The 17,394-nt window shown below is 38.6% G+C and overlaps 1 protein-coding gene across 2 annotated transcripts in view; it reads right to left on the bottom strand.

The window, feature by feature from the left end:
* The window catches only part of LOC124804884 (putative protein FAM10A4), a 187,751-nt gene that overhangs the window by 152,828 nt on the left and 17,529 nt on the right, over positions 1 to 17,394 (bottom strand). For both annotated transcript variants that reach the window (XM_047265249.1, XM_047265250.1), the window contains exon 3: positions 14,600 to 14,767. In XM_047265249.1, coding sequence (XP_047121205.1) covers positions 14,600 to 14,767 — 168 coding nt within the window. The remainder of the gene's footprint in view (positions 1 to 14,599; positions 14,768 to 17,394) is intronic.

Below are 17,394 nucleotides of genomic sequence, written 5' to 3'. Positions count from 1 at the left end.
GCCAGAATGGTTCAATTATATGCCTGCATCTACCACATCTCTACGTCAGCCTATGATTCAGTCAAAAGAAGGTGATACTGACAAAAATATAGGCATCAAAAACTTAAGTTATTCTGGTGGCTGGTTGTATCAGTTTCAAAAGAGAGATATTCAGTTTCATCTGTACAAATTTCTGGTGAAGCATGTAAAGTTTATGAAGAAAGTGCAAGCAGCTGGTTACATGAATTTGACGGCATGAGAGAAAAGTATGCCTCATGTGATGTGTTCAATATGGACAAAACTGAACTTTTCTACACACTTTTTCCAAATTGCACCCTGGGGATAAAATACTATATTGCAGTGCCTGTGTTATTCTGAATCACAAAGCAATGTTCTTTCAGGTATGCATGCATGTTCAAAGGAATAGGCACTGTGACTTCAGCCACTAAAAATACATGAAATGCATTCACAGCTGCGAATAAGGACAACCATCAGCTGTATAATGGAATGATGACAATGAAATTTTGAGCCAGACTGGGGTTCAAACTCAGATTTCTCACTTACAGTGGTCAACTTGCCATATGGCTATCCGAGCACAATTCACGCCCAGACCCAAACTTATGTATGTTGTCAACCGTGTATCTACAACCTGTACTCGTACATCCATTATATGAATATTCCCGTACAGGGGAGACATTTTACTTGAAAGTCACTTGCCCGGTATTGGGAATAAATACAATATTGCAGTGCTTGTGTTATTCCAAATTATGATGCAATGTTCCATTGGACATGCATGAATGCTGGGAATAAAAGGTGATAAGTGTCACGATGGAGCATGCAGCCAACAATGTGTAACTCTTGCCCTTGCATGTAATGTGGACGGCAGTGAGAAGTTTCGTCCCTGGGCTATCGGTAAGTCCAAGAAATTGCATTGTTTTAAAAACAAATATGAACACTTTCCCTTGCATCCACTCTCATCATACGGAAGCTTGGATCGAAGGCAGATCACTTCACATGTGGCTTCTTCTTTTCAACAGTAGCATGGTTGCTCAAAACAGACTGTTGTTCTTACATTGGACTGATGTACTGTCCATAATATACAGGATCTGAACCGAACCGACATGAAGGTTAGTTTTACCACTGAACACGACAAATCACCTTCAGCCCTTGGATCCTTCATTTCTCTCTCATTAAGAGAGCTTATCGCGTGTGACTTGTAAGAGCTGCAATCTGTGCTGCTGAAAACAATACTGTAACCCCAAATTGGTATCTGCCTGACACAATAAAAGCTACTGCAGCAACCTGGGACTCCTTGTCACCACATCATATACAGAAGTGCTTCAACAGAGCCTGAAGTCAGAGCAACACTGAAGTTGTCCAAAGTTAGACACTGCCACTTCACCTGATGAACGGACTGTTCTGCAAGATACTGCAAACCTTGGGATTAGTTTTAAGGAATTCAGTATATGTTTCTGTGGAAGCTGATGTACCAAAAGCTGTGACCATGGTGCAAGAAGGGTCAGCAGGAGAAAGTGTGGAGGTGGAGGTGGAGGAGGAGGAGGAGGAGGAGGAGGAGGAGAATACCTACCTGTCAGGAGATGTTTATAGCCTTGAACTGTTTACAACTATTTGCTTCAACATCTGATGTCACTGCTGTGTTTATGGAAGCTATAGTTACAGCTGGTTGTGGAATTACAAGATATCTTCATTTCCATGAATGTCAGCAAACCGTGCTTAAAGTTTTTCCAAGAAAATAGTGGAATTTGCGAGTAGTTGTACTTTTACATCAATTTATAGTGTTATAAGTCTACACGAATGTAAAGTGATTGATACTGTAGTGTATGATGCATTACTGTACTAATGTACTTGTATACATATTAAAGTCTCTGTTTTTCAGTTAACAAGAATTTTTTAACACAAATTCTTGAATTTTCAGTCTCTTCGGATTCGTGTTAACGAGGTTATATTGTATATCTCAAAAAAATGAGTGCGAGATTACAAAATATAATATATTTCGATGTGTGCTGCCCTTCCGTTATACATCACAGTTACATGAAATAACAAATCTCTTTTTCAAGCAATATTTAATTAAAATTCATTTTTCACTGTATAATTTAATGGCTGCTGATGACAACAGTACATTTAGTTCATATTTCGCTTTCTTTAAATACATATTTGCGATCTACTACACCTACAAACTATGTGAAAGAAAAAAGTAAACAACTGATCACTTCTAGATTGAAATAGCCCATTTAAGAGGCTTCATTGGAGGTCTGGAAAAGTATAAACACTCTTTACTGCTTCAAATCACATTCAAATTTCATTTAAAGATTTTGAAAGGTCCCTCATGGTTCCACACTGTACACCAGAGCAAAACCTGTAGTCGCACTGCACCTAAAAGGAGTGCAATTACATCCAACGGGGTAACTGGTCCACGATCCGGTTAGTAAAGGGGTGAGTCGTCGTCGTCGTGTGTGTGTGTGTGTGTGTGTGTGTGTGTGTGTGTGTGTGTGTGTGTGCATGTGCGTGTGTGTGTGTGGGGGGGGGGGGGGGGGGGGGGGGTCAGCAGTGTCAACTGTTGTCACGAACTTCGCCCTGCTGTTGCTCATCACACTGCAGACTGTTAGTTTTGACCGTGCAATGTGTGGGAGTCAAGCCCCCCCGTAAGAGGGGGGTGACAGCCTTCTCATTGTGTGACACATCCACAGAGGCATTGGGCAGAATTGTGGTGAAGTTTGGTGCTAATGTCACATCATTAACCCACCTTATACCTCACATAAGCTTCTGAGCTCTGGCCTTTTTTTCGCATATGTTGACAGCTTGCTGCTTGAAACTATCATCAAGCCTGAGGGTAATGTCACAGGACGCCACACTTTTGCATCATTGCAGAGGAAGGTCATAAGCATCTTTGATCAAAATTTCACACTTCACTGTCACAATCAGAGACAACTACAATATTTCAAAACAGTGTCCCTTTAATTGTGTTGCAGAGTGCAGTTGTGGAGGAAAATTCGATTTATAACTAAAATTTTATGCTAATTTACATCTTGACTGAGCGCAGGAGCATCACAGTTGGTATGCTTAATTTGAACAGAATCTCTCTAGATTTTCTGCACTATTTTGAGGCAGAGTTCCATTGTGGAAACTATCACAGGCATCTCACACTGAAGTACGCATTAAGCTTCCAACATTCGTAAACCAGTGCCAACCTTGAAGATAGTGTGATCTTTTATAAATCTGGGGTGCTTATTTCACTTCCTTTGACATCAAGCCACATTTGGCTGACATTTACATACTTAATATGAAAGGAATAGAGACTGTCACCTGAATGTTTCACATTCATTTTTGTAACATTACAAATTAATAGGGCCTGTAGTCTAGTGGTAAAGCGTGCGCCTGGAAACCAGAGGCGTGGGCTTGAATCTTTGTTGAGTCACTACATATTTCAGTCTCTCTTCAACATAGTCTTCACATTGCAATGAAATGAAGATCTGTGGAATTATTATTATTAACAAGAGAAACTTCCCATCACACCCCACTCAGATTTATTTAGTGGTAAAATGGCCTGTCAAAAACTGAACACAGATCAAGCATGAAAACAGGAAAAAGGTACACTAAACTGTGAAGAAAGAAGCAAAGTAGAAAGAGTGAATGGTCCAACTTAAGATGTGAAACATCAAGCAAACTCCAAGAACTATGGCGTCTTGGTTGTGTGGTCTTGGTGTTGGATTACAAAGTGGGAGATCTGTGTTCAAATCTCCATCATGATGACCCCCACCCCCCCACCCCCTCCTCACCCTCTCTTTTTTATTTTATTTTTTTTCTGTCTGGTCATTGACATGTCTGGTCTGCTTCTGAAGTCTTGGTAACTGTCATACTACACACTGGTTATACAATACGAGTCATGTGGTAAGAATGTATTATCGTTGCAAGTAAATGTGATGAATAGTGAGAGCAGGTGAGATGCCGCATACAGCTCTCATTGAAGTGAAAACAACAAATAAACGGGCGTGAACTATGTTACAACAAAGAAATTTAAGTCAAAACTTACAAAACAGAATATGTGAGCCATAACACATGGTACTTTTGTAGAACAAATAGAAGGCGCATACGTCTGGAGGTCCCTTCCTCACACCTCGCTGTTGCAAATGGACATTACACAATGACACTGACACGAATTTGAATACAGTAAACAGACACGTCAATGACCAGGCAGACAGTTCATAATTTTGTGGAGATAAAAAAGAAGTAGGGGGGCACGAAGGAGATTGGAATGCAGATCTCTCTGTTCGCAGTTCAACAGTGTGGCCCACAACCAGTACAAAATGGTTTTTCAAACTTGCTCAATGTTGCACATCTTGAGCTTGGACCATCGACTCATTCTGTTTTGCTTACTTACCAACAGCTCAGTACACCTCCTTCCTGTTTTCATGCTTGATCTGTGTTCAGTTTCTGACAGGCTATCCAATGGACACTTCTCTTAAACATTCATGATAACAGACCTAGTATTTTCTCCCACATTGTTACAATAGCATGTCTGAGGTTTTGGCTTAATAATGAACACAAAAATGAGACCCACAGATACACAAAAGTCAAAATCAAAATTTTTGCACACTCACGGTTTGACATAGAAGGGTGAATATATATTTGGTGTAATATTTGGTGCAATTTTTTGCTTTAGGAAGAAGGGATCGGTTGGTAGGAGATGTTCTGAGACATCGAGGGATCACCAATTTAGTATTGGAGGGCAGCGTGGAGTGTAAAAATCGTAGAAGGAAACCAAGAGATGAATACACTAAGCAGATTCAGAAGGATGTAGGCTGCAGTAGGTACTGGGAGATGATGAAGCTTGCACAGGATAGAGTAGCATGGAGAGCTGCATCAAACCAGTCTCAGGACTGAAGACCACAACAACAGGACTTTTCATAATCTAATTATCCTATTTTCAGAAAAATGGCAGAAGAGAGGTAAATTCTGAGTAAATTCTGAGTGAGGTTAATGGAAAGTCCTTTCAGAATACAGCATCAGACTGTTTACTGTTAATTTTATCCCTCAAGTGAACATGTCATTTTTTATAACACAATCAAGCACACAGTGTTCCTTGTATGCATATAAAGAATAACTGACTATCTTGTCAAGGTAAATACCTATGAGCAAAACCACAGTTTAATCTTAGTTAAATTAAATAGTGATACAGCAAACTTACATTATATGAACTAAATAACTGTTTAATTAAACAATAATAAAATTGCATTGTATCACTCTGAGATGCCATGCACAATTGTTATCCCACTGAAATGACACACCCTAAGCATTAAACAGTGCAGTTGTATCAGATCACGAATCTTGGTCATTTTCTTACATGGATTGTACACTTTTTCTCACCTAGCTCGCTGTTTATTTTATATTATTGCTGCTCACTTGAGTGTATGATGGCAAAACTTATCACTTTGTCAGGTGAAGCAATGATGAAGAAATAGGTACAGGCTCACAACTGTAAAGCAACAATGGAACCGTACATGAAAATGTAATTCGTGGTTGGCGCACTTTATACATACATTATGTGATCAAAAGTATCTGGACACCTGGCTGAAAATTACATACAAGTTTGTGGCGCCCTCAATCGGTAATGCTGGAATTCGATATGGTGTTGGCCCACCCTTAGCCTTGATGGCAGCTTCCACTCTCACAGGCATATGTTCAATCAGGTGCCGGAAGGTTTCTTGGGGAATGGCAACCCATTCTTCACGGAGTGCTGCACTGAGGAGAGGTATCGATGTCGGTCGGTGAAGCCTGGCACAAAGTGGACATTCCAATATATCCCAATGGTGTTCTATAGGATTTAGGTGAGAGTGGAAGCTGCCATCAAGGCTAAGGGTGGGCCAACACCATATCGAATTCCAGCATTACCGATTGAGGGCGCCACAAACTTGTATGTAATTTTCAGCCAGCTGTCCATATACTTTTGATCACATAGTGTATGTATAAAGTGCGCCAACCACAAATTACATTTTCATGTACGATTCCATTGTTGCTTTACAGTTGTGAGCCTGTACCTATTTCTTCATCATTGCTTCACCTGACAAAGTGATAAGTTTTGCCATCATACACTCAAGTGAGCAGCAATAATATAAAATAAACAGCGAGCTAGGTGAGAAAAAGTGTACAATCCATGTAAGAAAATGACCAAGATTCGTGATCTGATACAACTGCACTGTTTAATGCTTAGGGTGTATCATTTCAGTGGGGTAACAATTGTACATGGCATCTCAGAGTGATACAATGCAATTTTATTATTGTTTAATTAAACAGTTATTTAGGTCAGGAGTCTGTGCGGGCCAGTCCATTAAAGGGATGTTGTTGTTGTGTAACCACTCTGCCACAGGCCATGCATTACGAACAGGTGTTCAGTCGTGTTGAAAGATGCAATCGCCATTCTTGAATTGCTCTTCAACAGTGAGAAGCAAGAAGGTGCTTAAAACATCAATGTAGGCCAGTGCTGTGATAGTGCCACACAAAACAACAATGGGTGCAAGCCCCATACATGAAAAAAACAACCACACCGAAACACCACCAACTCTTGAATTTTACTGTTGGCACTACACACGCTGGCAGATGACATTCACTGGGCATTCGCCATACCCACACCCTTCCATCGGATCGCCACATTGTGTACCGATTTTTGTCACTCCACACAATGTTTTTCCACTGTTCCTTCATTGTTTCGTCAGATGAAATGGGTGTCACAGTAGCTCTAGTATATTTCCCTCCTCCATCTCAGCAGTATTGCTTCAGGTCTTGTGCAAGCTTACAGGGAGAAGGAATGTTACATCTCTAGACATCATTAATAGCATAAAAGATGTGGTGTGTTGTAACATTTTGATTCTATGAAATAAAATGTTCCATTTCTAACCCACTCAGGCCGACGAAAGATGTACCTGGGAAGCGAAAACATTCCTTAGGTAGTTGTTAAGTGTCGAACATCCCACAGTGTGCACTCTGGTTTGCCGTATGTGCATATGATACATAAAAGGTGTCAGCTCAGAATGTTGACAAGGTGCGACGGCAAGTAAGCGTCTCCACCTGCTGAGGAGGGCCACTTATGCTTTGGCTTCATGGCTTGGCAGTGCCATGGAAGTCACAGAACAAACACCAGAACAATTGAAGATTATATATGAGAACTGTCATTCTGTAATGTCAAGGAAGTACACGAATACACATTGCAATCTATGTCGAGCTACCAGTTAAGACAGATCTGTTTGACCATCCATCATAAATAAAGTTGTACAATGGAAACATTATGCTTATGATACAAAAGAGTTACCTCGAAAGTGACTACATTATTACAGTAGCTAGAATAGATCAGACCTCTCTTTCAGCACCTGCCAACTGCAGAAGTGAAGACGTCTCACGTCACCGTCTAGTGGTACTGTACAGCTGGTCCAATACAGTGAATAACTTCAAGAATGGCGACAGCAAGATATTTCTAAGGTAAATGTAGGCACACATAACAACCAGGTGACAGACTGTGGATCGTGTGGAACACATCATACTAAAAATACAACCTGTTACACTTCTTTTGGCATCCTAGTGCAAGATGAAAAATAGAGAGCACTAGCAATTTTAAAAAAATCCAAGAATATTGACAAAAATATCAGAAGAAGATACAATGTTGCCCATAGCAAACCAAGCCAATAAGTGAGAAAATATAAGTGGGCACATGCATCAGTGCGGGCTGAATTAATTTGAATAGTGAAGAAGAAATCATTTTAATTTGGTAAAACACTAGAGGTGTTAATTACTATAAAGAGTTGAAGAAAGAATGTTAGTTGATCATAGCAACATGGTCAACAGTGAAAGATCAGATCTCTCTTTCAGTGCTTAAGTAACCTTTGGCAAGTGAGTGGGGAAGAATTTCATCAATGAAGTGACAGAATTCTGAATTGTGATTTCCAGACTACAATTGCAGCAGTGATTTCCGCTGGCATCCCTGCAGCGACTGAATGGCATGGCAATAGTGCAGCTCCTTCGTAGTGCAGCGGCCAGTCAGCTCATTGCCACATCACTTATCCCATGCATGACACATAAGCAGCACCATACAATTCACTGTATGACTGATTAGGCAAGTTGTAAACAACACCAACTTGATTTCTTTTCTTTTCTTTTTTATTAGTAGATCATTCTATGAAGATTGTAAAGACACACTTCACTAACTTTGGGTAGTTAGGTCTCAATCTAGTGACATTGTTTAAATACAAATGAGGATATACCTATTGTTGCCAAAGTAGTAAGCCAGTTGAGATTAGGAAGATAGAGGAGTTGGCAGCTCTTATTAAGGCTCAATGGGTGTAATTAAAAAATTTGGTATACGAATGTCTCAAATGTAAAAACACAAGGGGAGAAAATAAAAAGATGAAGGAAGAAGGTAGCTTCAAAAGCATATAACATATCTAACATAGAAGCAACCTTATTGAAGTTACCTAAGCAGTTACAAACATAGACAATTAACCAATGTGACTTAGTCAGAAATATGGCTCAAGAACAGTTTAAAGAGATAAATGATAAGATGCAAAGACAGAAGAATTGTCAACCCATTAATTCAAAAGTATACACAATCAAAACTCAGACACGTGAGGCCAGGTAGGGGTGTCAGAACAAAGTAGAGAATTAGGCAAAGTAATTGGTGCACCAAACACTTATCTACTTTTGAGGAGTGTCTGCACGAGCTAGCTGAACAAAAAGAACAAGAGAAAGTTGAGCCTACTAGCGTTACCACCAATGCTTTGGGTGATACTGTAGAACATCAGTGTCTCAAAAGCTGTGGGAAAAATTATAAGATTTCAAATACCAGAACAATCTTAAAACATAGAGACACTGCGTTAGTTCAATGGAGCTTGTAATAGAAAATTTACGTGTCTGAGAAGCTTACTAAAATGTACGATGATTGTAAACCTAAGTATGATAAACATTTGAGTGAGCTTACAAAAGTGTACAATGACTGTAAATGTAAGAATGATTAATTTTAATGAATATCCTGATGCAGGATTTGAGATTGGAGTTCACTTATGGGATAGGAGTATGCTTGTCAATACGGAGAGATATTCATTCGAGGGGTTTAAAAAAAAAAACGGGATTGCCGTTGGCGGAGCTTGTGTGGTACACATTTCTGCCTGTAGGCATGTATAGCACACCTCTTTGCCAGTTAGGTGCCACCTATATTGTCGACCTGCCTTGTTCTGTTCATCTGCAGTGATTGTTTTTGCTGGCTGTTTTGTTCTCGTTTTCTGTTTTTATTATGGTAAGTTCAAGTGAACAATGTGCAGCTGTAAAATTTTGTTTTCCACTCAGTAAAAATGCTGATGAAACAGTTTTAATTTTGAAAACTGCTTACCAAGATGATGCTTTGTGAAAAATGCAAGTGTATGAGTGGTTTGTTCAATTTAAAAAATGGTAACATATCAATTGATGACAAACCTCATTCCGGACGTCCATCAACTGCCCGAATCGATGAAAATAATGAAAAAAATTCGATAGCTTGTGCTCACAGGCCGTCAATAAACAACTGATCAACTGTCAGAGATAGTGGGTTATCTTGGAAGTTCAGTGTTAGACAAAAAATACCCAATTGTGGCAGACAAGACTGGTTCTTCCACCATGACTATGTGCCTGCACACACAGCTGTGTTACACAGTTTCTGGCTAAAAACAGCATAATGGCATGGTTCCACTGCCCCACACACCTTACTCGCCTGAACTGGCTCTGTGCGACTTTTTCTTATTTCCACACATGAAAAGACACCGATTAGACAACATTGAAGAAGTCAAGAAGAAAATGAGAGAGGAGCTGTTAGCCATTTCTAAGGATGGCTACAAAAAAATGTTTCAAACAGTGGAACAATGTATTAGTTGTAACAGAGAGTATTTTGAAGGGGATAAGGTTGTTTTGTAAAACATTTTAAGTATACAGCTTTTAAAAATAATTTTTAGTACCCCCCGGATTTAGATGTTGCAGTAATAAGAAAGGTAAATATCAATGAGTATTTAAAAGAAGCATTAAGTTATAGAAATGTATTTCCAAAGTTATGTGAACTACTGTCAGTTGGCAGAATGAAATTTATTAGCATCAGATGCTATGTAATGAGAGACATTTGATTATATGCAGGTGAGATGTATAAATTTGTAAGAGGTGCATGGTTTAGTGGTGATTCTATTCTCCTGGCCCTAGATGAGGCTATTGTATGATGTGTTGAGGGCACCTAAGAAGTATTATGAATCCAATGTACCTCAAGTTAACCAGTCCTCTAACTGGATAAAAGCCTAGGGTTTATTTTAAGTCGTGTGTTGAACATTTACTATTTTATTTTTATTACTTACCTGAGGCTCTTTAACTTTATTACCCATTTGTTTAATGGTGATTGAAAGCTAAAGGACAGGTTGAACTACAAGATGAACAAAGCAAGCAACACCTTCAGCAGTCAGTCAGATTAAGTCAATTAAAAACAATTGCCAGAGCTGCAACTGTAATGCCTGAGTGCTATGTAGTCTCTGGAGTATGATGAATATTACAAATGCATTATTAGTACAATGAGCTACTACTGATGAAGGACTATTATCATAGTTCAACCATAGAGAAAGAGACCAATAAATTTTTTTACGGATATTGTGGACATTAAAATAGTTAGAAACACACAGTTACCAAATACAGATGCTGTTAAAAATTTCGAAAATATGTATGATGTTAAAATATACGTTAGGCACATCATTTACACAGGTGAAGAGGACGGGAAAGGAATCCACTCTCCAAATGGAGCATGCAAGCAAAAAAGCAATAGGTTGGCGAGTCCGTTGTATTGCCGCCGTAGCAGTAAAATAATGCTAAGACTATTGTTATCTGGTCAGAGGACACTAATGAACAATTGCTTAACAGCTCATGTGCGAAAATAATCTCTGATGAGAGAGCACTAATGAATAAATGACTTAAGTAAATGAAATAAAAATGCTATTGATAACTAAATATATTACATTAAGACATTAAGTAGATGTGTCTTATTTTATAAAAACTGTAAAGATTAAACAGAGATTAAGAGCAAACTTAGAACATAAATTAAGTGGCTGCCTTTTAACATATATAGTAAGCATTTGACTAAAGACATGAAGAAAAAGTACATTTCAGACATTGAGAACTGCATTTTTGTAATTACCTTTGACATGAGAAAAATGTGACCACTCCAATAATTAAGAATAAAGATAAGCCTTACAATCTAGTAGAAATGAAAAATCTCTGGCAAATAGTTACTGACAAGAAGTATTTACTGGACAGTGAAGACTTCTGGGAGAAGTGTGCTAGAATGTTTTTAATAACGGATGATAAAACGAGTGAAGGAGTAATAACATGAGAGAAGGCTCATTGTTAGATTATTTAATACAATACGTGTAAATTATTGCACTGGAAGAAATATAGGTAAAAAGATATAAAAGAAGGAATCACAAAAAATACATTTGGAATAACCAGATAAAGTTTATATGCTACAGAGAAACTTCGTCTCTGGGCTGCATAAAGATACAGGTCAGATGCTGTGCATACTGTTGAAGATTTTTAAGATAGGGTGTACTTGATTTTTATAGATATTGGATAAGAGAAGGATATTCAGACCCAGGGAATGGACAGTCTAATCCTTGTTCAGGTGAAAAAAATCTGCAGCTCCGTATCGAAAAAATGAAGCCATGACGTACACTTTAGTCTCCAAGAGTTAATACAGAAGAGTCAGGACTCAGTCACAATAACACAGGAATGTTTCAATATGTTTCTCAGGAGGAGGAGGAGGGATAAACCGAAATTGAAGAATTCTTGAATTCGCTGTATAGAAATGTTATGGTACTGAATAACAACATTAGGAAAAGCCTAGATTGCTACTCACCATATAGTAGAGATGTTGAGTCGCAGGCAAGCAAATACATTAAAGCTTTTGGCCAAAAGGCCTTTTTCTACATATATTCACGCAAACACTATGTGTGAGTTGTGCTTGTGTGTACATTTCCTACTTTAGAAGAAGGCCTTTTGGTTGAAAGCTTACATGTATACAGTGGAACTTCGATTTTACGTTCTCCGATTTTACATTTTTTGTAATTCTATACCATAAAATTGTAACCCCTACGGGGGGGAGGGGGGACTGAAAATTCCCTGATTTTACATTTCTTCCTAGAACAGTTTACCTTGATTTTAAGTTCTTATTTGATGTCTCACTTGACTTATTCCCGGTCTCTTCCTATTGATATTTCATGTGACAGAACGAGTTACAAGTGGCACAAAAGACATATGGTTCGCACCACGGGCGGTGGCAAAGTTAAGGGAATATTTTAGGCCGGTATGGAGAAGAGAGACACAACTTGCAACATTTAGCTTCAACATGCAATTACGATACAACTATTGCCACGTTGCAGCAGTAATGAGAAAAGAAGACAGTCAATGTGAAGTGTTCTGGACCAAGCCAATATGTGACGAGGGGGCCCACCCACCACATTTTCCACTTATAGATCAGTCTCAACCTTTTGCTTTTATTTCCAATGTATTGTATTCAGCAACAATATCAATTGTCAACATTTTAAATTCAGACACCGAGTCTCAAAGAATATGCTCAGTCATAATCAAGGAAATGTCGCCCATCTCCAGCTAGTGAATTCTTATTGGCTGGCGACTTGTAAGTTGCTCAATAGCCAGCGCAGCCACCACACCACACTAACCCACATAAAAAGAGCTCACCTACCAGTTGTGTGGAGAATGGAAATGGCCCTTCAACAATGGGAGTGCAGGTAGGGGTGAAAGCATTTTTTGAAGAGCTGAAAATATACTTTTTGGTGCAGACAATGTGCTATGACAGAGACGTCACACAGAAATAGAACAAGGGTATTGTGATAACACATTTTAAAGACTTTCGTGATCAAATCTGACAATACAGTTGCAACAATTATGTACACTACTCATGTATATACTTTGCACCACACACTGTACATCGGGAAGTTTGGCAGCAATGGAAGAAGGCATGACGCGAAACCATAGCAGCTGAGCTTTCTTTCTAATTTACATTTTACACAGTGTACAGACATTTACTGAGCCAACTTCTGATAAGGTCGTAATATCAACTGGGGAAGTAAACCCATTTTTTCACATCTCTGTTTCTCTCATAAAGCCTAAAATAACACTAACAGTGGTGAGCTTATGAAGTGGAGTTTGTAAGAAAAGTATTAAATAATAACAGCAATGGTGACCAAGTTTGTCATTAAGCAGATGTCAACATTTGTGCTTACAGTTTAACCACTTAGTAGCTGTGATGTTTTTGGCTTAATTCAACATGTTCATCAATTCTTGCTTTTTTCTGGGTGAGGATGAGGGATGATTTCTCAAAAATGCATGTTTTGAACATAAAAGCTGTGGTCCTACCCAGATAACAATTTCATTTTTTTGATGAATTTTTATTTGCTGTGACACATCTGTGATTTTTTTAAAGAACTGATGAAATTCATTACCACAAATTATTCTATAAGCATTGTATTGTACACTTAATTTCCTTCACTTACATTTCATACAAAGCATTGGAGAGGATTGCGATTTTTAACCATATATGCAAATTACATGTGTTTTTGCTCAATTTGGGTGAGGGGGAGGGGGTTTAACATTTTCCTCGATTCTGCATTTTCCTCAATTTTGCATTTTTTAAGTCTGGACCACAAGAAAATAAAAAATAGGGGTTTCACTGAAGCAGTCTTTTTGCTGTGCCTGGCCGGCCACGGTGGTCTAGCGGTTCCAGGTGCTCAGTCCGGAACTGCACGACTGCTACGGTCGCAGGTTCGAAACCTGCCTCGGACATGGATGTGTATGATGTCCTTAGGTTAGTTAGGTTTAAGTAGTTCTAAGTTCTAGGGGACTGATGACCACAGATGTTAAGTCCCATAGTGCTCAGAGCCATTTTTTTTGCTGTGCCTGTCTGAGACTTCTTGAAATCTCCTCTATAAGGTGAGTAGCAATCTATTCTTTTCATGATGATGCTGCTATTCCATCACAGATTTTCCATTTTGTGTGTGTGTGTGTGTGTGTGTGTGTGTGTGTGTGTGTGTGTGTGTGTGTGTACTGAATAGCCTTACTTCTCGTCTAGGTACTAAATGATCAAAATGTTTTCTTTGACTTCAGCAGTGTGGTTGAATTTCAGCCTCGAACTGATGATTTAAGCAAACCAACAGAACAGATAACTACGATTTGAGAGGAACATGGACAAGAAGCTTAGAACAGAACTGGGGCAGGTATTACAAGGTGGTGAGAGTCAGAGACATTGCAAAAGGGGAGAAACCTGGATTATGTTTGTGAAGGGAGGGATTGTGAGGGAGAGCTTCAAGAAAGATGGCCTCTCTCAAAGTTCCAGTTCTTTCATCAAATAATACAGTTACAAAACTCTTACACCTCCTTATGGTACTGAACTCCATATTCTCTGCCATATGCACAAAAATAGTTATGGTTAGAATTGTGTTACTTAAAGGAATATATAAGCATAATACGGTCCTCAGCAAGTTAATAGGTGCCTGCTGGCTTTTCAAAACTACATAACAATAAATTTGTCAACAATTCTTACCAGAATTTAGTATAATAGCTTCAGTGTAAAGGTCCACAGCTTTTTGGTATTCTCCTTCAGCATAGGCACTAATGGCTTCTCTTTTCTTCTCATTAGATTTCTCGATATCTTCTTCTGATGCTTCTTTTCCCAACTCACCCATTGGAAGACTTTCATCTTTATCAGGTTCTGAAAAAATCAACAATAGCAACTGCAACTGGATTATTTTTACAAAGCACTGAACACAGTTTGGAGCAGTTACTTAATGCAGAGAATGAGATATGTCATGTAAATCAAATTTAAGCAGTTATTTGTATAGGGTGAAGTCCCAAAGAAATGTAGGAACACACATGAAGAATAACAAAAAAGTAAATAAATATATACATTAAGTAAAAAAAATTAAATAAATAAATATATCTGTGGATTACTTCTGTAGCCTGACAGTTGCTACAGTCACACATGGGCTACATTTATTCTATATGTAAAAACTATCATTTATTACTATGTTGTCTGGAAAATACCCTAAGGTATTCATTTTAACATTGGTCTGACAAGGAATAAAAGTTTATACCAAGAGCATGCTATTGTGAAACACTGGAATGTGGCTTTTAAAGGCAATGAAGTACGTCAGAATCTTGAAAAAATTATGTAGAGAATTTTAAAAAATTGTTGACTAGAAATTCTCCCTAAACAGTGGATGTTAAATACAATACAGTTACTGGCATCCAATACATAACAGGCATCAGTGAGCTCCAGCAGTGTGACGGTGGGCACTCAGTGACCAATAGTTAAAAGTTGTCAGCAGATGCCGTTTTGTCTACTCTAGTTTGTCTTACCAGCTATTACATATTTAAAACACAAGATAAGTAATGACACAAGGAGGTGCACTCAAATGCACTGAAAATTGTGATACTTTTTTCAACAGATTTGGATTGCTTCTATTAGCAAAGCAAACTCAGTGATTATAAATATTTATTATTCCTTTTCAAATGTTGTGATAACAATATGTTATTCTTTTCATAGTCAGCTGAGCATAGAGCCATTCACTCATCAATTCTTTCCAGTTTTGAGAAGTCCACCTATTTCTGAATTACATTGGTTTTCCAGCGAAATTCGTCCCTTTTTTATTTGAAAATTTCATATTACATATAGCCATGAAATACGCTGGAACTGTATGTCCTGCAGTAAGAGATGTTTTTCCTACTTTGTTCTGAAATCATTAGTTTTATTTGACTGCATACTTAATATTGAGTTTATAAAAACATTTTATACAGCAGAATGCTTCCCATACTCTGACAAGATTTGGAATCAGTCCTAATATATATCAGCATGATAGTGATTGTATCCAGCCTGTCAAGTTAAATGGCTTGCTCACAGCCCCAAACTGAAACTCATCAAACATCTTTAGGTGAACTGATGTGTTGTTCACGTCAGATCAATTCACTCGAAAATTTGATAACTATTCACCATGTGAGAACAATGCAAACCAATCCTGTCTTTGGTGTATGAGAATTTAACAGATGACTTGTCACAAAAATTAAATGCTATAATAATAAAAAAGGTTGTACTACACACAATTTGTCAATGTGTGTCCCCGCAATGAATAGAAGTTGCTGTCCAGAAATTTTTGGCAAGATATATGCAGTTAAGAGGTAAAATATGGGTGAATATGTTTCAACACCGTATTCAGTTCAAAATGTTGACCATGCACCTTTCCACAACAAACACAGAAAATTTGAAGTACTCAAACAGTATGAAATCGAAAACCAAAAGTGTGTCACAACTGTGTGTGTTCAAACATAAAAACACAACTAACTTAGAAAAGTGTGCAATTTTCACACCTGTTACATGTATCTAACAAACACTTAACAAAACAAAAAAATGTAGAATCTTAGGTCTATAATATCAATGAGTCACACTTGGAATCAAGCAACTCATACAAACACCTGGGTGTAAAGGCTTGTAATGATATGAAATGGAATGATCACATACGTTCAGCTGTGGTTAAAGCAGGTGGTAGACTTCAATTTACTGGTAGAATACTGGGGAAATGCAATCAACCTACAAAGGAGATTGCTTACAAATCACTAGTGCTACCCATTCTAAAACATTGCTCAAGTGTGTGGGACCCATACCAATTAGCACTAACAGGGGGTATTGAACGTATACAGAGAAGGGCAGCATGAATGGTCACAGTTTTGTTTGATATATGTCAACAAATCCCTTGTGCGACCCATTCTACAATACTGCTCAAGTATGTGGCACACAGTCCAAATAGACTAACAGGGGATATTGGACATATACAGTGGCAGTGAAGGGCAGTGAATGGTCACAACTTTGTTTGAGGCAAAAGCGTGTAATGAAGATGCTGAAAGAAATGAACTGGCAGACTCTTGAAGATAGATAGAGGTCTGCGTGGATGCGGATATCCACGAGTATATCCGCGGTATTTGTTACTTGACGGATAAAATCGCGACCAACGCGGATATCCGCGGGTCACCTGCGGATAATGAGCAAGGTATCTGCCCAGTACGTATGTTGCCATGTTAGTTGTAGTTGAAAACATCAAGTCTGTTGATGTTCTTGGAATCTTGCAGGGCCCGGGTAGAGCGGATGTCTGTTGTCCTCAGCCCCTGGCTACGACCGATGTAGCTGTACCCAAGAGACCTGCGCCTAATCCATTTCCGCGACCATATCTTGTGTGGCCTGTGAAGTGCTCTCTGGGTGGCAAACCTGCCTACTGTCTACCAGACAGGTGCCCGTTGCAATTTTCCGCTGCCTTCAGTTAGCGCTTTGTAGTGACCGAGTGACAACGT

Source organism: Schistocerca piceifrons, chromosome 7, assembly GCF_021461385.2.
Source record: "Schistocerca piceifrons isolate TAMUIC-IGC-003096 chromosome 7, iqSchPice1.1, whole genome shotgun sequence".
Lineage (NCBI taxonomy): Eukaryota > Metazoa > Arthropoda > Insecta > Orthoptera > Acrididae > Schistocerca > Schistocerca piceifrons.
This window is presented reverse-complemented; position numbering and strand designations above follow the sequence as displayed.